This window comes from Mus pahari, chromosome 1, assembly GCF_900095145.1.
Source record: "Mus pahari chromosome 1, PAHARI_EIJ_v1.1, whole genome shotgun sequence".
NCBI lineage: Eukaryota > Metazoa > Chordata > Mammalia > Rodentia > Muridae > Mus > Mus pahari.
Genome location: NC_034590.1, coordinates 8,560,600 through 8,584,915, shown reverse-complemented (window position 1 = coordinate 8,584,915; position 24,316 = coordinate 8,560,600). Strand labels below are relative to the sequence as shown.

At 49.3% G+C, this 24,316-nt stretch overlaps 1 protein-coding gene across 2 annotated transcripts in view; it reads right to left on the bottom strand.

The window, feature by feature from the left end:
* The window catches only part of Ankrd27 (ankyrin repeat domain 27), a 50,245-nt gene that overhangs the window by 9,725 nt on the left and 16,204 nt on the right, over positions 1 to 24,316 (bottom strand). Inside the window, exons 6-23 of one of the 2 annotated variants that reach the window (XM_021195091.1) lie at positions 23,483 to 23,542; positions 23,346 to 23,399; positions 23,199 to 23,264; positions 22,813 to 22,889; positions 21,443 to 21,564; positions 20,134 to 20,212; positions 18,903 to 19,035; positions 15,111 to 15,203; positions 13,410 to 13,537; positions 12,882 to 12,964; positions 12,067 to 12,182; positions 11,109 to 11,201; positions 8,683 to 8,880; positions 7,782 to 7,841; positions 7,545 to 7,664; positions 6,008 to 6,052; positions 2,175 to 2,294; positions 124 to 321 (exon numbers count right to left, since the gene is read on the bottom strand). In XM_021195091.1, the coding sequence (XP_021050750.1) occupies positions 124 to 321; positions 2,175 to 2,294; positions 6,008 to 6,052; positions 7,545 to 7,664; positions 7,782 to 7,841; positions 8,683 to 8,880; positions 11,109 to 11,201; positions 12,067 to 12,182; positions 12,882 to 12,964; positions 13,410 to 13,537; positions 15,111 to 15,203; positions 18,903 to 19,035; positions 20,134 to 20,212; positions 21,443 to 21,564; positions 22,813 to 22,889; positions 23,199 to 23,264; positions 23,346 to 23,399; positions 23,483 to 23,542 (1,845 nt within the window). The remainder of the gene's footprint in view (positions 1 to 123; positions 322 to 2,174; positions 2,295 to 6,007; positions 6,053 to 7,544; positions 7,665 to 7,781; positions 7,842 to 8,682; positions 8,881 to 11,108; positions 11,202 to 12,066; positions 12,183 to 12,881; positions 12,965 to 13,409; positions 13,538 to 15,110; positions 15,204 to 18,902; positions 19,036 to 20,133; positions 20,213 to 21,442; positions 21,565 to 22,812; positions 22,890 to 23,198; positions 23,265 to 23,345; positions 23,400 to 23,482; positions 23,543 to 24,316) is intronic. The other variant, XM_029540481.1, reaches the window with a different exon arrangement.

The following is a 24,316-nucleotide window of genomic DNA, read 5'->3' as shown; positions in this document are numbered from 1 at the left end:
GGGAAGGAAAGAACTGCTCTGTCCTCAGGGCCTCCCCCAGGACTGCCCCGGTGAACTATCACCATGTGAGGGTCTTGCCAAAACCAAGCAGCTATTTTGCTGCCTGGGAGATGGAGCCCATACCTGAAAATGTCCCTGCTGGCAGGCCAGGTGGAGCGGGACGGCTTGGCTTGTGTTTCTGGCACCCAAGTAAGCACCATGCTTCAGCAGGAGGGTGACGAGGTCTGTCCGGCCATGCAGGGCAGCCATGTGCAGGGGAGAGAAGCCGTCCTGGTTGGTCACATTCACACCAAGCCCATTGGCAGGAATCCTGGCCAGTTTCTAGAAAAGGCAGAGGATGTAAATAAATGGCATCAGTACTCAGGAGGCTGGGCCGGGGGTGGTGATGGGAAGCATCGTCCTGCTCCCCCACAGCTCTTAGGTAAATTTTGGGATCACAGAGGGACCTGGACTCAACACGGCTCACGAGTGACCTCCCACTTCTTCAGAAGGAGATGAGATAACAAAAGACCGACTTCTGTATTTCAATAGAGTAAGCCCTCCGCAAGAATGCCTCATCATGTCAGGAAGGAGCTCCAAAGCCAAAAAACGTAGAAGGGGTACTCCACGAGGTGCAATGGAGAACACCAAGCCTGCTTAATAAATAAGCCTGGGATGAGGGTGCGGCACACAGGCATACTGGACACCAACCCTAACTCCAAACATGTAAACCGGAAGGCATCACGGTCACCAAGCAAAGCGATGGTCGTTCCATGGAACAGAAAGCTGCTCACTGTAGTGCTTGCTAACGTGGCCAGTTGCCAAGGAAACTCACATCAGCATCGGGAGTGACAGAGCCCAGAGCTCAGGAGACAGATCATGGTTTCTCCAGGGATGAGGGAAAGGGTGGGTGTTCATGAGCATGGAGACCTGAGGCACAGACACGGCCTCTCTTCATGACAGTGCTTAGTAGGAGACTATGCACAAAAGTGGGCAGGCAAGCAGCACACAGCTGTAATCCTAGCCCCTGGGTTAAGCTGGAGGGTCAGGACTCCAAGGTCAACCTTAACTACAAGGAGGGTTTGAAGCCAGCCTGAGATTAAACAACCAGGTCCCCTAAGTGTTTGCCAAACCTCCTAAAACAGCCAGTATATCATTTTCCTCCCATGTCACCTTCATTTTTAATCCTGAAGCTGCCTTCTTATCCCTGGCAGGTTTTTGATTTTTGTTTTTTTTTTTTAAGATTTATTTATTTATTATAGGTAAGTACGCTGGAGCTGTCTTCAGACACCCCAGAAGAGGGCATCACCCCAGAAGAGGGCACCAGATCTCATTACAGATGGTTGTGAGCCATCATGTGGTTGCTGGGATTTGAACTCACGACCTTCAGAAGAGCAGTCGGCGCTCTTAACCACTGAGCCATCTCTCCAGCCTCATCCCTGGCAGTTTTAAAGTTCTGCTGAGAGGACAGTGATCAGGAAGAAGGCAGATGAAACGATGGGCAGTTTGTTCTCATCTCATGGAGAACAAACAGTAAACCGTCTGAGTTAAAGGTTGGATCTCAGTGTATGAAAATCACACCTCAAGAATAAAAATAATAACATGAATAAGAAAGAGGGATGGAGAGAAGGCTCAGCAGTTAAAAGCACCCTCTGTTCTTCCAGAGGATCTGAGTTCAGTTCCCAGCACCCACACGGCAATTCACAACCATTAACTCCAGTTGCAGGGCATCTGATGCCCTCTTCTGGGCTTCATGGGCACTGCACACATGAGGTGCATTTATAACCATGCAGGCAAAACACCCACATGCATACAACCAAAATAAAGCCTGGCATGGTGGTGCATGCTTTTTAATCCAGGCGCTCATGAGGCAGAGGCAGGCAGATCTATGTGAGTTCGAGACCAACCACCCTGAGCTCCACCTATCTACATAAGTGCCTTCCAGTCAGAGCTACGATTCTGTCTCATAAATGAATGAATGAATGAATGAATAATTGAATAAATAAAAAAATAAATAACTGGTGAGTTGAAAATGACCAAAGAAGAGATGACGCTCTCAGCCTTCACCTGACTACTCAGTCACTCTGGGATGCCTGTGTCAATCATGAATTACTTAAAGCAAAGGGCTTCCTAGGCAGAATAAAAGAAGGTGCCTCCCACCCCATCCTGCCCAACAGACACGGGCAGGGCCAAACCTGAGCTGGAGCACACTTGGGGCACTGGCATAAGGGGTGACAGAATTCCAGATCCACCGTGCTGATGGCATCTTCCACATCGTCTAGGTCATCCTCCGTCCATTCCAAAAGGTATCGTACCTGGTGGCGGGCAATGAGGAGAAACGGAACTTGATTATTCTGATACCTTTACCAGCAGTGCACGCACTTGCACACGCACACATGCACACGCATGTACGCACACACTTCCACTGCTGTCACTGACGAAGAACATTTGTCCCTCAATAAATAAATCTACACTCCACCTGTGCTCAAGTTGTTCTAGGTCCCCCTGGGTAGCATAGGATTGACCTAGCATTTTCTAGCGTACGAGTCTTTTCCCCTTCTTAAGAGGGGCAGACTGAAGCTGCCTGAAGGGCAAGCTTTTAGACCCTGGCCCTGAGTCCACATTCCTATGCCACCTGACCAGTTGTTTCTATATGCTTGGCCCAGGGAGTGGCACTATTAGAAGGTGTGGCCCTGTTGGAGTAGGTGTGGCCTTGTTGGAGGAGGTGCGTCACCGTGAGGGTGTGCTATAAGACCTGCATCCTAGCTGCCTGGAAGTCAGTCTTCCATTAGCAGCCTTCAGATGAAGATGTAGAACTCTCAGCTCCTACTATTCAATACCTGCCTGGATGTTGCCCTGTTCCGGCCTTGATGATAATAGACTGAACCTCTGAACCTGTAAGCCAGCCCCAATTAAATGTTGTCTTTATAAGACTTGCCTTGGTCATGGTGTCTGTTCACAGCAGTAAAAGTCTAAGACACCAGGTCAACCCCAGATCCTTCCTTGCCACCCAACAGAAACCTCGTGACGTCCTCAATGCTGTGTTCCAGCGCACACGAGAATCCCTGACCCCACACCACGGTCCTGCCAGCACCACATGCCAGCATGGAGGGCCAAAGCAAAGAAATCTCCACGCAGGATATGCTGGGGTCCAGCATCCACTAGTTACTAGGACCTGAAGCCTGAGAAGACAGCATGTGTGGCGGCCCAAACCTGCAATTCCATCCCTCCAGAGAACTGCAAGTTCGAGACCAGCCTGAATTGCATAGTAAGATCATGCCCCTCCCCCAAAGAAAACTATCAGTAAGAATTCCTTTGAGAAAGAAAACATCCACAGACACGCATTTGTAGGCTTCCCTGCAGGTCTTCAGGGGTCAGCATATGCCTGTAAGGAGGGTAGAGCTTGTGTGATCCCCATCAATGCCAAGCCTCCTGTCCCCCATGGCCAAGCCTCCTGTCCCCCATAGCCCTTCCAGATCCCAGACTGGGGTGGCAATTACAAATTGGCCAGCTCAGATCTCAAGGGTAGGAACCAGCCTGACAAGTGGCCTTGAAAGAGTCCTTGTGACAGCACAAGGTCAGTCTGAACGGTGACTCGGGGTACTGCATAGGATGCCACTGCCCACCCCTTCCATAAGTGGCCTGAACCCCATCCCAGTGGGAGGCAGAGCGGATGGGTCATGACCTGGGCAGTCACTGCTGGCCGCATAGACTATGTATCAGGCTCCCACAGTGGCCTTCAAACACCTAAAGAGAGATCACTGGAATACTGGGGTTTCCAGAGATGCTCTCGTGAGAGGGCCAGCCCAGAAGCAGCTAGATGCAGACTCCTGTGTCTTCCAGAGAGCCGTGTGTCATTTTTTTTTTTTTAAGTTTTTTTGAGACAGGGTTTCTCTGTGTAGTCCTGGCTGTCCTGGAACTCACTTTGTAGACCAGGCTGGCCCGAACTCAGAAATCCGCCTGCCTCTGCCTCCCGAGTGCTGGGATTAAAGGCGTGCGCCACCACGCCCGGCTCCATGTGTCATTTTGATGGAGTGACATCGGCCTGAGAAAGGCTTATATATGACAACTGGTGTACATCTCTTCTGTCCCAGAGGCTGTAAGATGAGACCCAGATGACCCTGTTTACCACCTCTGCAATGGTTTGAATCTGAAATCTCCCATGCAGGCTCCGGGTTGGATGTCTACACCCCAGCTCATGGTGCTGCTTCAGGAAATGCCAGAAACTACCAGAGGGGTGTGGTCTAGCTGGAGGGAGTAGGTGACCTGGTGGTGGGCCCTTGAGGAGGGGTTCTATGATCTCCAACACTTTGTTCCCTCTTGCTCTGCCTGTTTAAAAGCTGTTATTGTATGCATGTTTGCGTGTGTGCGCATGCATGACTGGAGCCTGGACTGGGGGAGGGATCATACATGTGCCACAGCACGCGTGTGGAGGTCGGAACAGACGACAACTCCGTGATGGATTCCAGGGATTGAAACAGGTCATCAGGCTTGTGCAGCAAGCCCCTCTGCTCACTAAGCCGTCCCATAGGCCCTCTTTCTAGGCTCTTTTTTTGGCTGTCACAGGATGAAGAAATTCGTCTACGTCTCAACCACAGTAGTATTCTGCTCAAATTGTTGTTTGAGCATGGAACCGAACCACTCCTGCCAGTCCCCTGAAGATGTAGGCTGAAACAATTCTGTTCTCTCCAGTTGTCCTATCACTGTGACAACACAAGGAACAAACAGGGCCCACTTGATCATCAGCAAAAAGTACTCTTTTTTTTTTTTTTTTGGAAAGATTTATTCATTAGTGTGTGTGTGTGTGTGTGTGTGTGTGTGTGTGTGTGTGTGTGTGCATTCGTGTGCACAGCTCATGAGTATGTGAGCATCGTGGGCATGCCAGATGCCCACAGAGGCCTGGAGCTGGAACAGGATACTGTTGTAAGTCCCCTGCTGTGGGTGCTGGGAACAAAACCCAGGTCCTCTGCAAGAGGACAGAGCCATCTTTCCAGCCATAAAAAGCATGTTTTCTAGTCATTTCTTTTGTTTTTTTCAAGACAGTGTTAGCCCTGGCTGTCCTGGAACTCACTGTGTAGACCAGGCTGGCCTCGAACTCAGAGATCCTCCTGCCTCTGCCTCCCAAGTGCCGGGATTAAACTTGCGCACCACCGCCACTGCCACCCTTCAGAAAGCACTCTTGAAAGCTGTACCGTGCCCTCAGAAGATGACTCATTCAGAGCTCCAGGATTGTTAAGCAAGGGCATGCTGCAGGGAGCCAAGAGAAACTGTCCATGGGCACCCTGGGAAGGCTGCCTCTACCAGCTGCTGTTAGTGTGAGTCCCAATCCCTGCTTGTGACATCCAAAGCCTCAAGCCTGCTGACCCAGGAAGGAGCCCGATGTCCACATAGCTGCTGTCGTATGCCGTTTCATGCAACCCTGACTATGTTTGCCTCTCTCACTCCTCTCTTTCCAGACCTTGGTCTGGATTCTTGCCAGCATCACTTTGACTCCCAGAATGGCAATGTAGAGAAGGCCAGGAGCGGGGAGGGGCAGGGCCATGCTTGCTATGCGCCTCCTCCCTGGGAAAGTCTAGCTCCGCCATGGTAAAGAACATACAGAAGCCACCACCTTCTAGGGAGTGCTTACAAAGGCCACATAGCTACAGACTCAGAGGCACGAGACAGGAGTGCAGCCACTTCCAATGAAGAGCCTGGAAAACGCGCTTTCTTGGGATTTTAATCTCAAACTGTCCCACACAGGCTCCTGTTCTGACACCCATTCACTGGGCTGCTATTCACATGGTACCCTGAAGGCTGTGGAGCCCTTAGCAGTCTGGACCTGGCTATGGAAAGTCTTGCACTAGGGACAGGCCTGTGGAGGTCACACCCATCCCTGGTTGTCTCTAGTTCCCCTTTGCTTCCTGAGCCGCTGTCTCTACAGTGGCAGACAGAACTCGGAAACTGTGAACGAACCCTCTTTCTCTTCAGTTCCATGTGCCAGGCATTTTGTCACAGCGATGAGAAAGACACTCTCCGAAAAACTCACCATTTCTAGATCGCCATCAGCAACTGCCCTTAGAAGCTTTTCTACCTTAATGGAAGGAAAAAGCGAGTCAGGGAAATGGCTTTAACAACAAAAGAATAACAGAAACAACACAGTGTTCTGGAGCCCTGGCAGCCTTCTGGCTAGTGGCTCACTCGGTGCCTTTCAAATATATCCCCAAAACTGTCCATCTAGAACATTCTGAAAGCCACACGGAAGCACCTCCCATGTACCACAGACTGGAGTTGCTGGATATGTGGGAGGTGAAGTGACAGTGACCTTATCACAATAGGGCTTTCTTCCTTTTGCTTGGAAGGACCAGGAGCAGAACCTAGGGCTTTAAGCATCTAGGCAAGCCTTCTCCCTGGGAGAGACCCCACCCCAGGGCTCTTCTTACTTTGTATTTCAAGACAGAGTCTCACTGAGTTGTTCAGGCTAAGCCTTGAACTCACACTACAGCCCCAAGCAAAGCAAGCCAAGGTGGTCTTCCTGCTTCACCCTCCTGAGGAGCCAAGACAAGAGGTGCCAGGTCAGGACCACTTCTGAAGAAGCCAGCCGCCCTGATCCTCATGCTCAGCTCTCACAGTTTGATAGGTGAGGAGTCTGAGAGTAGACACCCTTCCCAAGAACAAGGGCAGGCCTCTGAGGGACTGGGTGCCCTGTCGGGGCACACAGTGGCTTTCCTTTCTGTGACTCTGCATGGAGCTCACTGGATGCCCCCATCAGGAGAACGCTTTGGGGTGCGGGTGCTGGATGACCCCTCTAGGGTGGTCAGTGACTCCACAGAGGAGCAACGGAACCGTGTCGTAATGATCTCCACCTCTGCTGAAGGGGGAGACGGATTGACTGCGCTGATGTTGAACAAACATTACGAAGGAAAGAAAAGCCAGGTATGGCTGCTCATGCCTTTAATCCTAGCACTTAGGAGGCAGAGGCAGAGGCAGAGGCAGAGGCAGAGGCAGATGCAGACGTGAGTTCAAGGCCAGCCTGGTGGACGTAGCTAGTTTCAGGACAGCCAGGGCTACACAGAGAAACCCTGTCATGGAAAACAAAACGAACAAAAACAAAAGACTGACCATAAATCAGGTTTAACCAAATGTGATGGGTGTATGTATCAGACCATAAAGGATGATGTGCACCAGGATATCAACAGGGATGCTCATGGGGTGGTGACAGAGGATGAACTATGAGACTCTGACTCTAGAACTCTCAGCTTTATCAACATATATTTTTCTTAGGATATAGTGTCTTTGTCTATTTCCTGCCCCAGATCTGTGTCTCTGTCTCTTTCTGTGTCTCTGTGCCCCCCTCCCCTCCTCCTCTCATACACACACATTCCAAATATGGCTATGGAGAAAAGACCCAGAAGAGCCAGAAAAGAAGACCACATGACTCACAGTTGAGTGAATCTCAAAGGCATTGACCTTGGAGTCAACAAACTGGCTGTCCATTAACTGGTAAGCTGGCAGGCAGATGTGGTCAGCCCACAGCGATGTAACTGGACCACCCACACCAGGGTCCACCCATCTCACTGGCTCACCTCCCTGTAGTCCTTTTTGACCTCTTCTTGCCTGAAGCTCACAGATATGGAAGAAAAGCTGGAGGTGGAGGAGCCCTGGCTGATGGAATCCACGGAGCGTGTAGGGGACTGTGCAGGGACCTGGAGGGGAAGGAGGGACAGGCAACAGAAGGGACGTGGGTATGTCACAGACACGTCAGGCCCAGAGGAGAGTGCCAAACTCCAGGGACACCAGTGAGCACGGCCCTAGAGACTTACCTCAGAAGGCCTTGGCCTCCTGTCAGAGGACAAGTGATGAGCTTCCATGATAGACAGAATCTAGAGGACACCGGAAAGGCATCTAATGAGATGGGCTACAACAAGCTCTCCGCATCCCCAGCGCCCTCTACCTGCCAGTTCCCAGGTGAGGTCAGAGGAGATGGTCTCAGACGGTCTTAGCTAACTCTGGGGTCTGGACAGACTGCTCAGCAGGTTAAAAGCCCTTGCTGCCAAGCTCACCCACCCTCTCTCTGCCTGGGCAGATAGAAAATCCAGGACTTTCTCCTCTTCTTCAAGAGACCAGGTCTAGAGGCATGGTGGTACCAGGCCTATAATCCCAGCAGTCAGGAGACTGAGGCACACTATGAGTTCAAGGCTAGTGTGGGTAAATACTGAGGCTTAGGCTCTAATTTACCTAATTCATTCATTCATTCGTTCATTTCTGGCCAAACTGAAATAAAGATTCTAGAGGATAGAAGGTAGAGATAGAGATAGAGATAGAGAGAGAGAGAGAGAGAGAGAGAGAGAGAGAGAGAATGAATAGTGTTTGTCCCCACAGTGCTTTGTCCCTGTTTGCCTTCTCTGCTCTTCACAAAGCCACCACCCATTTTCACACAGTCCACTGGCTGCTAGAGGCCTAGCTCTCAGGGGCCAGAGCCAGCTCTGCTGGGGGTAACTCATAATGACTATACTGAGAAAAACTGCGAACAAAACTCAAAATTGTATCAAAAAGCAAAGCCCATTAACAACCATATCCCAAATATAACAGAAAGACGGAGGCCAAGTTCTCTCCTGGGGTGCTAATGTACATTTTCTCAGGAGGTCAGTCTATGAGCAGTTTTTTGGTTTTGTCTGTTTGTTTGTAAGAGTCACAGGGTTGCTCCAAGGTGGAAAGAGCTACCTTCAAGTTCAATGCACACTTGAGTGGCGTTTCCTTCAGCCTGTTCTGGATTGCTGTGGGGGCTCCATTCTGCAGCAGTGTTTCTATGATGCCCTCGTAACCCCAGCGTGCAGCAATGTGCAGGGCTGTGTCTCCTTTCTCGTTACCAATATCCAGTCGGCAGGCCTGGACGTCATAGTAGACCAGGGCCTTCACACACTGTGAAGAAACAGCAAAATCATGGTTCTCTAACATGAAAGCCAAGGGCAACGTCAGTCCCTCCCTCAGCCATAGTCCATGCCCTGGTTTGACCAAGGCTCCACTCACCAAGACAAAATATGAAACCCAGCAGTTATAATTCAAGGGTTCCATATTCCCTGATCAGGACATCTCATTTTTTTTTTTTTTTTTTCAAAAGAATCCAACTAGGTCAGTGGTAGAATGTCTAGAATCCCCCATGAGGGCCTGGGGGCGTGGCTCAAAGATAGAGCCCCTGCCTAGAATCCCCCAGTGAGGGGCTGGGGGCGTGGCTCAAAGAGCCCCTGCCTAGAATCCCCCAGTGAGGGGCTGGGGGCGTGGCTCAGTGGTGTAACATTTGTCTCTTTATCCAGCATTCAAGGAAACCTTAGGGCAACTTCCAATAACAAGCAAAACAGGACAAGGGAAAAAAACATCACCAATTGTCAATAAGAAGTGAGAAGCCCTGCCTATAACCTCAGAGTTTGTTAAACTGAAAGAGTTTGAGGTGAGTCTGGGTGACAGGGATGGTCTGCCTCAAAATAATCCAAAAAATAAAAAAAGACGTTTTCAAACTTCCCGAACACAGTAGGACTGAGAGAGAGAGAGAGAGAGAGAGAGAGAGAGAGCGCACATGTATGCAAAACATTTAAGAAAATAAAATTATATAGTGGACCGCAGAGTCATCTAAAATGAATCTTAAACTAGGGCCTGGGCAAGTATTTGCCAAGAAGGTTTATGCAGATGGCGATTCCAACTGTAACTGAAAATCACTTTTCTTACTACAAAGAGCTGTTGTATGAATAGATACAAATTACATAACGTCTGATACAATTTGAAATTTCTGCAATGATATCTGTGGTGAAGCCACACCTTTGACCCCATTACTGACTGAAGAGACCACACAGGAGGATCGGGAGGTCAGTGCTTTCCTGAGCTACACCAGAAAACCAGAAGAAAAAAAAAGGTGTACTTTTTTTTTTTTTAAAATACCCCTGAAAATGAGGAGGAACACAGGTAACAGATATATACATAGTAAAGTATCAGGCAGAAATGGAAACTACAGGGTTCCTAGATGCTGGGATAAAATATAATATACAGAGTTTAAGAGCCAGATGTAGTCTACACTGAGTAAAAATGATTTAACTTTGGGTTAGGTCTTACATTTCTCAATATATAGCATCCGTAATACACTAAACATTGAATTGTTTAAAATTACAGGGCTAGCAGATGGCTGTACAGGTAAACACACTTGCTACACAAGCCTGGGCTCCAACCCAGAGCCCTGTAGAGGTGTGTGCGGGTTAGTTCTTGTCAGCTTGACAACCGAAAGTTTTCTGGGAAGAGGGAACCTTAAGTGCGACAACGCCTCTGTCACACTGGCCTGTAGGCAAGTCTGTGCAGGGTTTGGTGATTGATAGGCAAAACCTAGCCCATTATGGTGGGGCCATCCCTGAGCTGGTGGTCTTGGGTTGTATACGAAAGCAGGCTCCAAGTGGTGCGAATCTTCAAGTATACCAGCTCCTGATATGCAAATCTTGCCTCCCCCCCGACCCCCACATTATCCATGATTGGTTAATAAAGATGCCTACAGCCTGTAGCTGGGCTGCGGTAAGTGAAGCACTGGTCCAGCTTGAGGTCTGAGGCAGAGATCAGGAGGCAGAGAGAGGAAGAAGGAAGAAGGTACCAAGGTATAGGTAGATCGTGAACACATAGCCACAAGGACTGGCTAGCTGGAGTGGGAGCCGCCCAGACAGAACATGGCAAATGATATCTTGGGATTATTGACAGGGAAGTAGATAAAATAGCACAGAGGATTGATATCTGTGCAGCTCTAATGCTTTAAGGCTTCTTATAAATATAAAGGTTGTATCTTTTGTTTAGGAACTAAACAATCAAAGGTAGGGTAGGAAACCCCCAATTATTATATACCGCAACATCATAGTAATAGAAACCAAACTTGGGCAAGATGGAAGGAAAGAATGGATTCCCCACGGTTGTCATCCTTTGCCCTCCAGACATCATGGCACTTGTCCCAACGTGCACAACCAGGCACACACATGATAAAAAGCAGATAAAAAATTATAATCACATACCAATGTTTCAATCACTATAACACAGAACACAACACTGGTCTACTTTCAAATCTGTATTTCTCCACAGGTGAGAGACAGGAAAAGCAGCGCTTGGGGGCAGCCGGAGCCACTTACATCCTCCTGCCCGTAGGTGCAGGCCAGGTGCAGCGGGGTGTTGCCGTTGTTGTCTTGAACCTCAGTGCTGGCCTTGTAGTGCAGCAGCAGCAGCTGGCAGAGGAGAGAATACAGCAGCTGAGCCCCAGAAGAAGCACACAGCTGTATCCTTCCAGGGAGGTCATTGTCATATCCTAAACATTACATAGGGCGTGCACTCCTGGTCCTAAATCTGAAATTAATTTCTTCCTTCCTTCCTTTCTTTTTCTTCTCCCAACCCCCATGCTAGGGGAGAAACCTAAGGCTTCACTCACAGCTGCTTCAGCACAGAGATACATGCCTCCCCCAACTCCCCAATCTTGAAAAGCGTTGAGCTTTTAAGGCAACCCAAGTAGAAAATTCTGTACCATGTCTAGTGTGTCAGAGGCACCTGACACATAACAAAGCAGAGGAATACTTAGACACTTCAAATATTATACCAAATGACCTTTAGATCAAGTGCCTGATATTCTAAAATTCAAAAGGAGCGGGAACAATCCAAAACACCTGAGCATTAGGGTGAAGGCTCCTCAACCTGTACCTCTGTTAAAATTGTGCCATTGCAGGCTGGAAAGATGGGTAAGCAGAAAAAGGCGATTGTCACCAAGCCTGACCACCTGAGTTCAATTCCTGTGACCCACATGGTGGCAGGGGAAAACAAGCTTTCCTTGGACAGCCACATGTGCACTGTGGCTCACATGCATACATACATATATAATATACACATAAACCATTGCTTCCCATCAACACAAAGTTTAAAGAGAAATGTTTAGAACCCTGCCCTTCCCACCCTGAGATGATCAGGGATTTTCCCATTCAACCCATCTCCAGGGAGGTCCCTTGGCCTACGGGTTCCCCATGCCTGGCAGCTAGCACTGGATTAGTGCATGGTGCAGCCATGAAGCCGCCATGCAATGCTACACACAACCCTGCTGCTTACCGTCACACTTTGGAAGCCTTTCTGACATGCCAGATGTAAGGGAGTGGACCCATGATAGTCTGTGGCATTCACTACGGCACCTTTGGAGACCAGGAAGTCAATGAGGGATGCCTGACCTGCAGAAGAGAAGGACCTCTTGTTGGTAGAGGAAACAGAGGGGCTCCCAACTACAATGCTACCTCACTCTGGATAGCCCTGGCAGGAAACTGACCAGGAGATACAGTCCCAGCTGTACAGGAGCCAGAGCTGACATGTCTGTTCTCGGTAACAACTGACCAGGGGCTGTTGAGATGGCCCAGTGGATAAAATCACTGGCTGAGAACCAGTGAACCCAGGTTCAATTTCCAGCATCCACGTGGTGGCTAACATTTGTACTTCAGTCCCCCTAGTTTTGAGCTGGAGTCTCACTCTATAGCTCAAACTGGCCTTGAACTCATAATCCTCCTGCCTCAGCTTCCTGAGGGGCTGAGATTATAGGTCTGCATCATTACCAGGTGTAAACCTGGCTCAACATTACCTTTGAGGACAGAGATATGTGAACCCCAAACCACAATTCTGTGACATTGTCTTAGCAGACATACTACCCTGTCCTCACTGCCCAGCAGCAGCCCCAATCTTGGAAAGCCACATGAGTCCTCTTCCAGCCTGTGAGGTAGCTTGGTGGCCAGCAAAACCAGAGGGACAGTTGTCCATCTTTCCTGCCCTGTGGGACGCACCCACAACACAGCTCCTCCCAGTATCCCATCACCTGGGTCTTCACTAGCCCGTGGGGCACCATCCTTTTGTCTCACAGAAGCCAGCCCAGGGCCACATACCACAGAGGGCAGCCACATGGAGGGGTGTTTGACCTCTGTCATCTCTGGAGAAAGGCGTGACAACTGACGGGTCATTCAGCCTCCTGAAACAGAAAGATGTGGAAAAATATAACAGGGAAAGGCAGGGCAAAGCCCCACCCTGCCAGGCTGCACAAGACAGTGCCAAATGGAGGCCCTCCAACATGAGACCCTTTCGGGCCTCTGTGGGGTGAGAATCTGAGGCCTGTAGTTTCAGTGTCCTTCTCTACCAACCCCTTAGGCCTCAACAAACTACAAAATTGCCCTTAGAGCATAAAGGGAAGCCAAAACGTCAGTAGAAGGAACTGGCACCCACGCCTCTCCATCTTAAAACCCTCTTGTGAGGCTCAGGCAGAACATATGCAAAGCCCTGGGATGCAGCTGAGGGTGCGGAAGAGGAAAGTGTGTCACTTCGCACTCGGGACAAGGGGCAACGGAAAGAGTTCAATTTCATGGCTGCATCCCGTGAATCCACCCTGGCTCTCTCTGAGCCTCGAAGGCCCCTCTTACCCAGAGATAAGCTTCTCACAGTCCTCACAGGAACACAGTGGGTGGCACATCTTTTGCATGGCGTCTTTGTCCTGGTCGTCTTGGCTCAGAAGTCTTTCCACTTCCTTTTGGTTACCAGAGGCTATGTGCTAAAGGGGGCATTCCGAATACTATGAATGTTAAGGAATCACTTGCTTTCCAAGAAATGGTTCTTTTGGTTTGGTTTGGTGTGGTGTGGTGTGGTGTGGTGTGGTGTGGTGTGGTGTGGTGTGGTCCACACACACTAGGCAAGTACTCCCTCATGGAGTCACAACCTGATCTCCTTCAGCTTAGAGAAAGGAACTCACTTTGTACACCAAGCTGGCCTAGAATTTGTATCGCTCCTGCCTTGGCCTCCTGAAGGGCTGGGATGACAAGCCCGGACCACCAAGCCTGGCTTATTTCACTTTGAGATAGGGTTTCTCTGTGCAGCTGATTATCCTAGAACTTGCTCTGTAGACCAGGCTTAAACTCCGATCTCCACCTGCCTCTGTCTTCCGAGTGCTGGGATTAAAGGTTTCTCTGAGATGATGCTGAAATGGCTGTTCTCTGGGAATGGCTTCCAGCCTGTCTGGGCAGATGGAGACATTGGCTTTGCAAGTGAGACGAAGCCACTCCGGGTGACAGCTTCAGGGCAACATGAATTCACATTCAATTACTGTTTCTATAAATGCAGTCACATTTTTTTTTTTTTAAACAACCTGACAAAATTTCCAAAGTACTAAGAAGAGGCACTCGATCCATCTCAGGCCTCGGTGTGGATTTTGACACTTCATTAGCAAAAGCCTCAGTTCTGTAGGGTGACACAAACCTTTAACCCCTAGCACTCAGGAGGCAGAGAGGCAAGAGAATCATGAGTTTAAGTTCTGCATGGGCTACACAGGTAGACACTGTCCCAAAGCACCATGAACTGAGGGCACAGTTCAGCTAGAGAATACCGGCCTAGAACCCACCAGTAAGGGGCTGGGGTGTGGCTCAGCAGCAGAGCGCTTGCTTAGTATGTGCAAGGTCTTAGGTTCAATTTCTAGTACTGACAAGGGAGGGAGAGAGGGAGATGGATGGATGGATGGATGGACAGACAGAATCTCAGTGTTACCTTTATAGTAATCAAGTGTATCCTAGGCTTAAAGGAAATAAAATGGCTGCAATATTAGGAGGCCCCCCACCCCAGCATACAAGCACACGAGGCTTGGCCTCTGCGACTCACAGAAGTGCTCCTTCTAGGGATCTACTCTGGCTCCCAGAAGCCTACAAGCATCAGTAGACTCTGGGAGAAGGTCCACCCTCAGGCCATCTAGATGCCTCATGAGTTTCCTAGGAGTCAGTGAGCAACTGAACAGGGAGCTTCCTGCACTCAGGACCAAAAGCTGCAGGGCACTGGATGCTGCACTCGGCTAAGGCCTACCACAAGAATGCTGGCGCTGTGGGTCCAGGAGAGGAAACAGCTGTATCAGGTACAGGAAGAGGTCCCACTGAGCTGGCCTTGAATGACAACCGTTATGAGGCCCAGCAGCCCCTGTGCGCTACACAGTGGTAGCCATACAGTGTGTGTTGAGGAAGACAGGTTGTCTTCCGACCACTCTCCCAGACAGAACACAAACTAATCTCCCCAGGACTTTCCCACACAGGGAAAGATAGGACAATGCTCACCCATCGCCCCCAAAGAACAGTCTGGCATCTTACCTTGAACAGGCAATCGATGGGTGTTGATGTCATCTGGGACAGTAAGTTCATCCTCTGCTTGAGAAATAGTCTGTCGCCAAATCCCTCAGCGTCCTGTGGTCATCAGACATCACAGAACCCCATCACAGACCCTTCCCCCTTCCCGGAGAGGTCCTAGGTACAAGCCCTGCCATGCCTCCCAGGCATGGCCCTCAGGGGCTCTCCCACCCAGGTCTGCTCTCTGAGATGAAGTACAGAGCCTCCTCAGCAGAGAACGGGCAGCCTGGAAAGTGAGTTCTGAAGATGGTGCCCTGGGCAGCAAGACTGCAGGTGAGGAAAGTCGCCTACAGGGGTGGAATTTGCCACATACATGCCATCGTCACCCTGATTGACACTTGGCTCATCCTGACCTCCGCCTCTCTCTGACCTCCCTTCTCATGCCTGAATGGCCTGACTCTGCTGCTTTATCCAGGGCTGTGGACATCCCCGACACTATCTTCTACTTGCTGATGTCAAGCAGCAGGGGGAATCTTGTTTCATGAGTTTGCTCAGGAAAACTTCTGACTAATTCACTGGGAAAAAAAAATCCAGGAAGATTCCTGGCTCCTGGCTCCTCTCTCACTGCCAAACACTTAGTGCATTTCAGGGATCCACCCAAATTCATATATTCAGCCTTTCCTATCAAAGGTAATGCTTACCCAGACTCAAAAAGGTCTAGAAATTTGGGGCTGGGGAGATGGCTAGATGCTTGCTGCTCTTCTAGAGAATGCAGGGAATCTGACTGCTTCTTATGGCTCTCACAGGTACTGCACACATATGTCTACACACACACACATACACACACACATACACACACACACACAAATAAAATCTAAAAATCTAGAAATTTATAGTTCATTAGCTATTAGGTTTTTTTTTTTTTAATTTTTTTTTTTTTAATTTTTTGGTTTTTCAAGGCAGGGTTTCTCTGTATAGCCCTGGCTGTCCTGGAACTCACTTTGTAGACCAGGCTGGCCTCGAACTCAGAAATCCCCCTGCCTCTGCCTCCCAAGTGCTGGGATCGTTAGCTATTAGTTATTGTTACTACCCGGATGATCATGATGGCTAAAACTGTGTGCACGCAGGCGGTGCTTGAGGCAAGACTTTCAATGCTGTATTCTGTTTGCTTCACTGTGGGCTTGCTTTGTTTTGCGGTGCCAGGGCCTTACCATGCTAGCCAAAGCCCTATCTTGAAGAAATGACTCCAGCTTCTCACTGCAGAATTTGAATCAAAGTTATCAACACTGAGTCTCACCCATAATCCCTCACTGGGGGATTCTAGGCAGGGGCTCTACCACTGAGCCACGCCCCCAGTCCCTCACTGGGGGATTCTAGGCAGGGGCTCTACCACTGAGCCACGCCCCCAGCCCCTCACTGGGGGATTCTAGGCAGGGGCTCTACCACTGAGCCACGCCCCCAGCCCCTCACTGGGGGATTCTAGGCAGGGGCTCTACCACTGAGCTACACCCCCAGTCTTGTGCCTATTTTATAGAATCATCACTATGATGATATGGCCGCAATGCTTCCCTGCTCACTTGGGCCCCTGGAACCAACAGGGACAAGGACATATGAGCTTCTCCCCAGAGAGTCTTGGTGAGAGGAAAAGGAATAGTTTTTTAAGGCAGGTGATGCTGGAAACTCACGGCCCCCGGCGACATAGCAGAACATGGTTCTTTCTTCCCATGTCTCTAAGTTCTGACTAGGCTATGGATGAAGCCAACGGTGCACTGCAGGAGGGATTGTTTCCAGGGTTGTCTATCAAGCATCATCCCTTACATCTGCCCACCTCCAACAAGGACTGACTAATGTGATATACCAATGATGCCAGCACCTCAGAAGGAGCCGTTTCTGTCCCCTGCGGCCTCATGCTTAAATAAAGCCCCAGCAATCTGCTCTGTGCAGTGACTGACAGCTGAGGAGCTTGGGACCAGAAGAACCTCAAAGGCCTGGGACAGCAGGCCAGTCGGGGATCTTCTCTCAAGTCTAGGGAGAAAGCTGAGGGGCAGCAATGAAAGGTGGAGCACCCTAGGTCCTCGGGGAGGAGCAAGTGCTCGGAGAAACACATAACCCAGAGGCTCATGGGAAAAGAGCAAATACTGCAGGAACCCAGAGGCGGGCCTGGTGACAAATGCCATCATCTCTGAGGGGAAGGATTGGGAGTTCAAGGTCAGAATGGCCTACAAAAAGAGATCTCACCTCCCAAAGCAAGGGCTCAGAAAAGCCTGCATGCTTAAGGACCCAAGTTCCAATCCTAGCATCACCTTTCCAAAACCAACCAGCCAATGAGAAAGCAAGGCAGACCAGGAGTGTGTAAGAACGAAGCAGGGATATAACATTTTAAAAACGTAAATATATAGGGCTGGAGAGACGGCTCAGTGGTTAAGAATACCCACTGTTCTCCCAGAGGTCTTTAGCTTCCCAGCGTCCACATCAGGTGGTTCCCAACTGCCTGTAAGTGCAGTTCCAGGGGACCCAACGCCTTCTTCTGCCTCTTCAGGGACCTGTACACATGTGGCACACTCATACACACGTCTTAGAAACTAGGTAGGCACGTGTCTCTTTATTCCAAGGGTCTCTGCCTTGATCCTGTGGCCATCGACGTAGGAACTGTTTGCCACAGCGGAAGTCTCCATTTATGAACATCCTGAAGATGTCTGTGGCTAGCTCAAGTTTCACAACACTCTAGAGAGGAAATGTCTGTGAAACTACCTTACATAGAGCTGGTAGCAAAACCAACTCAACTGACTGATATGCAGAAGCCTTGGGGAGAGCCACACGGGCTCTCTCGCCAGGGAAATGGCATCACCACATTACCATTGGCTTCACGCATTCCTACTCAAACTCTGTGAACTGAAAGAAGCCAGTCGGCCATAAACGCAGAGTCCATGCTTATGCACAGACTCCCATGTGGAGCCACAAGGGACAATGGCACCACAGTACTGGCTGGGTCAACAGATCAAGCAAGGTACGGGCGTGTCAGGCCTGACCTGCTGCACACCAGGGGATGATCGTGTGTCTTCTTATACAGGGTCTAACTACATGTAGCCCAGGCTGAACTCAAACTCATTCTCCTCTTTGTGCATTTTAATTATGTTTACTTTATTTGTCTTTTTCCTTTGTCTTCTGGCACAGTGCCCACAGTAAAGCCCAGGCTGGCATGGAACTCACCATGTGACCAGATCAGCCTCGAACTCACAGCAATCCTCCTGCCTCAGCTTCCTAGGTGCTGGGATTACAGCCACACACCACCATGACTGACTTCAGCCTGGAGATCTTTCTGAGTACTACTGAGTCTCAACATTTGTCTGGCGACATGTAGTAAAACAGGCCTGTGGTGAAACCTTAGCTTAAGGCTCTCAGAATTTACACAGAAACAGATCCGCTCTCTCTCACCAAAGCTCACCGACCAAGGAAACAATAATAAGGCCACTGAGTCCTCAAATTGCACACATCAATTACTACTTCTCGCCTATTGTCCTCACAGAGTCCTGACCTGCTCAATCTGGCTCCCTTCCCCACACTCGGGCTTCTGAAGATGGCAGGATTAATGGAGCTGGCAACTGACAGTGTAAATCCCACCGGCATCACACCAGCTCTCACAATCAATTAGGGGCTTAATGTTCAATTTCTTGAGTAGCTCTCAAACTTCAAAACGATTAACCAGCTGAGGCTCCAGTTTTGGGAGACCATGAAAAGGACAGCCATCCCCTCCACCTAACAACTCTCAGCCGCAGAGGGAGGAAGGGTGGGTTAGCTTTAGCAGGGAGACCTTACAGGCGTCTTCGTGGAGAGACTTCCTTGCCGGATGTATTCAATCGCAGCCTCGACTGAGGTCAGGCAGTATCCTAGCTCATCTTTGGCCGAGCTGCTAAATCTGAAGTTTTTGATGTAACTCAAATTTGCCATCCTAACCAAAAGAAGAAAAAGGGGTTACTGCTGGATAATGAACACTTTAAACACTCTGGACTTGTATGGCTCCGTCAAGTGTATTCACTAGGGGTAGAGGGTGTAACGGCTGCTGCCCGGCTTCAGCCCATTGCCCATATTGTATACAATCAGGACAAGAAAACTACGAGTTACTTCCTGGGAAAGGCTGGCTATTAAAAAGCTGGAGGTGACCTGCACTGGCTCACATGTTTGGATGCTTGGCCCTCAGTTAATGGAACTGTTTGGGAAGGATTGGGAGGCATGGCCTTGTTGGACTAGGTTTGGCCTCTTTAAAGAAGGTATGTCATTAGAGGTGAGTTTCAAGGTTTCAAAAGTTCTCTCTCTCTTTCTCTCTCCTTCCCTTCTTCTCCCTCCCCCTCCTTCTCCCTTTCTCTCTCTCTTGTCTGCAGCTTACAGATCATGCAAGCTCTCAGCTACTGATCCAGCACCTTGCCTGCCTGTCATATGCTTCAGCCATGATTATGGACTAACCCTCTGAAAATATAAGCAAGTCCCAGTTAAATACTTTCTTTTATAAGTTGTCTTGGTGACAGTGTCTCTTCACAGCAACAGAACAGTAACTAAGACAGCTGATGATTGGAGATCTCAGATCCATGTGTACCTGCCTCCTGAGTGCTGGGGATTAAAGGGGCAAGCCACCACACCTAGCTAATGTTGTAAAGTGAATTATGGTTTCCTGTGAGATGGTGTCTGCTTCCTACACAATGACAGCAACAGACTCGCCACACTCTTCACAAAGTGAAACAGCAGCTCTCCACACCTCAGTTTCCCCATCTGTCCACTGAAGGAAAGTCACCCCTAAAGGATGAAAGAGATAACACTGCCCCCTTCAGAGGTACACCACTAAAGGCGGCTGGGCCCGGAATCACCCCCAATTCAAAATGCATGGAATAGTCAACGGCAAATACATGCCAGTCAGAATGGATCTCTCCTGAAATCCCGGAACTCGGGGGGCCAAGTCAAGAAGAGCAAGAGTTGGAGCCCAGTCTGGGCTGCAGGAGAGAACCCTGCTCCTAAGAACCGACGTAGGGAAGGAGCATTTAACAAGCGATGTTACCAGTTCGGGAGCTCCGTTTTCACAAGCAGATATAACAGGACAGAAAGAAGATCATCAGCACACATGGTCTCCAAATTCACTGCAGAGAAACACAGGTCCACAGCCTCCATGAGACCCAAACGGGGGATGAAGCCCTGCTCCACTAACCAAGACCAAAGCCGTGCCCCCTCCCCCCCCATCTCTCCTCCCTACCCCCCACTCCCGTGAAATCACACTCCAGGCAGTGTCCTGAACAGATGTCAGAATGAAAGGGATGAAAGAATGTACTGTTAGCAGGGTGAAGCAGCAGCGGCCGATCATCCTAGCTTTTGGGAGTCAGAGGCAGGAGGATCCTAAGTTTGAGACCAGTCTAAGCTACATGGTAAGTTCCAGGCCAGCCAGGACTACATTACATAGTGAGACCCTGGCTTAAAAAAATTAAAAGAGGGAACTGGTGGGATGGCTCAGCAATTCAGAGCACTTAGGTTCCAAAGGTTTTGAGTTCAGTTCCCAGCAACCACATGGTGGCTCACAACCACCTATAAGGGGATCTGACGCCCTCTCTGGCACTCGGATGCAGCAGAGCACTCATACAATAAAAGTAATTGATTAATTAAATTAATTAAAAGAAAAAAGAAAAAGCTGGATGAGATAGGACACACCTGTAATCCCAGCAATGGGTGAGCTGAGGACAGCCTGGGCTACATAATGTGACCCTGTCTCAAAACACCAACAACAGAACCTAAGGAAATGTCAAACAGTACAGAAAGAGAGACTACGAATGTCCCAGCCACCTCTGCCACTCAGTGTCCCTCCCGAGAGAGAGAGAGAGAGAGAGAGAGAGAGAGAGAGAGAGAGAGAGAGAGAATATGAATGAATGAATCTACTTTCCGGGACAGTTTATGAATCTGTCACCCAAAGGTGGGTCAGCCCCACCTCCACCCTCTTCCTTGCTGCTGCTGGAAGCGCACCATATGCTTGCTTGATTATCCCTCTCAAGATTCTCTTCACTTCCTTTGTCTCAACTTTTTAGCAGCTCTAGGGATGAACACCCAGCAAGAGCTCAGCCGCTAAGTGACAATCCCAACCCCTACTTTACTTTTACCCTGATTTTATATATATATATATATATAAATAAAATGAGGCGAGCTAGTCTGACACCCATCCCCCAGCCTGGCCCAGCTGAAGCCGCTGCTTGCCTCTCTCAGGCTTTGCTAACTTACTCCTGCCTTACCCACCCCCCCAGCACACTCCCCACACAACTCTGGTCCCTTGGAGGTGTTCCTCCCACCTGCTGCCTCACCCAGTCCGCTCCTTTCCCAGCACCAACCTCTCTGGCTGGGAGACTGTGTCATGAGCTGGACCACTTTCCGCAGGCACAGCAGCTTCTGCTGTGGCGATGTACACTTGTTCAGCTGCCCCAGCTCTCTCTTTGCCCGAGGGATGTTGAAGCTGTGATTTACAAAGTAGACATTTCAGGCCATGGTGGAGGGCCCAACGTGCTTGTCCTGGTCATACACCTGCTTAGACATTTCTTACAGCTTCAAGGAATGACCAACAACAACAACAAAAAAACAGACGGGAAGTACTTTGATGCAGGTCAGTGGTGATCCATTCAGGCTTGCAGACAAGACAGCTTCACTAGAAATTCAAAAATATAAAAATCCAGAAGCCTGACCTAGAGGTCTGTGATCCTGGCACTCGGGAAGCTGAGGAAGGAGGATTATAATTTCAAAGCAAGCCTGGGCTACACAAGGCACCTGGAGTATATAGGTAGCTATTATCTCAAGAAAAATATGGGCTAGAGAGATGGCTCAGTGGCTAAGAGCATGTGATGTTCTTGCAGATGCCTGGAGTTTGACTCCCAGAGCCCACACTGGGCAGCTTACAACCGCCTGTGCCTCCAGCTCCTCTGGCCTCTGAGGACACCTGAGCTCACATACACACACCCACACAGAAAGATGCATACACACATAACTCAAATAATAACATAAAACTTTCAAATCATATAGGGCTGGAGAGGTGGCTCACTTGAAGAGGACCCCTGTTTGATTCCCAGCCACCACATGGTGGCTCATTACAGGTTCTAACTGTAATCCCCGTAATTCTGATGCCCTCTCCTGGCTTCCAAAGGCACCGCACACGTGTGCACATATACAGGCAAGATACTCATACACACTAAAACTAAACTAAACTAAAATTAAATTAAAAAGAAGGAAAAAAATTTATATGGCGACAAAAAAACATTAACTTATAAAAATTTAATAAAAGTCCAAGATGGAAATAACCCAAGTCTGAGGAGAGGTTTAGCATCAATACTTCAGATATATTTACCCTAATGAAGCTTGCCTGGAGAGTGAGAGCCTTGGTGTCTGGGTTCTCTCAGAGTGGCAGATGAGGACAGATGGCCTCCCTGTGGGGCCCAGCGGAGTGAGTCGCATGCCCACCCGGAGACCGGTTATACCAAACCCTCTTCCCCTTAGCTCCCACCCAGCTGGCACACTGGCCCACAAACACAAGAGGGAACCAAGGTAGCCACGGCTCAACTTCAGCAGTCGGGCATCATTGGGACCAAGTGTACAACTCCTTGGTTGTAACCTCATCTAATCAGTGGTCCCCACGGCTGCCAAGTGGCAGAGGGGAGAAGATGGAGCCCAGCCTCAAGCGTGCTGGACTTCCGGAGCGGTGGGACTGACTCACCTGAACTCGGGTTTCACGCCGATGTCTCTCTGCTGGAGATCTTGAAGGCTTCTTGTGATTTTGTTAAAGGCGGCATCCTAGCAACAGATTTCAAATTGCTTTCATTTAAGATTTTTATTTGGCTGGTTGTTTTGAGACAGGGTCTCTCTACATGGCTCCAGCTATTCTGGAACATGCGATTGCAAGTAGCCACACAAGCCAGAAGATGCTAGATCTCCCAGACCTGCAGTTATGGAATGTTGTGAGCCACCCTTCATGGGTGCTAGGAACCACACTTAGGTCTTCTGTAAAAGCAGTGTTGAACTATCTCTCCAGCCCCAACACTTGGAATTTCTTAGGTTAAGGCTCTCATCCCGGAGAACAAAGACCGGTAACAAAGAACCTACCTCGCTCGCCTCCATGGTCCCCACGTATTTAAAGATCAGGTCGTAAATATCGTGATGGACATACATCTGTGGGATGGATAAGACAGGCTTGTGGTGTGTATCGGGTGACACGGAACCTCCCAGTCGCTCCTTTCACTCCCTCCTTACCTCTACTGCCTGTTTCATCAGGTTCATCTGGGCCTCCTGCTTTGCAAGAACTTTCTAGAATTCAAGAGAAACACTGGTTGAGAGCCTGGGTCTGCACACGTGCAAACTACTGTTGTTCTGTTTAGACCCGTGCTTACCAGGTGGGAGTCTCGGAGAAGCTGCTGGAGGCATTTGGTGTAGAGAGCATTCACGGAGTCCTACGCAACCCAGAAGAGAGAGAGGAGGCTCTGGGGCATATGCAAATCTTCCAAAAGGGATATTCAGCTCTATGAAATTACATTTATTTACAGTGTGTCTGAAAAGCCAACACACACTTGTCAGGCCTGGTGGCAAGTGCCTTTAGCCGCTGGGCCATCTGGTCAGCCCGCCACTTTTTAACATACTAATCTTACGTGTTTATATAGTTGTGTGTGCAAAGGTCAGAAGTCAACCTCTGGTACCAGCTCTCACCTTCCGCCCAGCTTGGCCACAGTGATGAGTACTTCAGACTGGCTGGCTCACGCACTTCTGGAGGATTCTCCAGTCTCCAGCTCCCAGCCCCTCTCCTAAGCATACTGAGGTTATGGACACATGCCACTGTGTCCAGCTTTTATGTCCTACCCACATGAAAGCTATCCACCAAGCTATCCATCTTGCGTGGTGAGCATTTCTACCCACCGAACACTTCTCCTGGCTCTCAACTTTTTTTTTTTTAAGTGTATATGGGGGAAAAGTTCTCTTTGAGGTTAACACAGATGGCCATGGTGAGTATGAGTTTTAGTTTCTTTCTGATACTCATTTTTAGACTTCACAAAGATTTTTCACTTCCCGAAGGGCCTTATGCTACTTTGTATAGTAGAAACATTAAAAAAAAAAAAAAAAAAAAGTCTTGCCATGCAGTGGGTATCCAGTGGGGTTCTAGAGCAGACAGACTAATGGTTGGCACTGGAGTGAGTGACAGTGGCCAGTTAGGCAGAATGAGGACACGGATA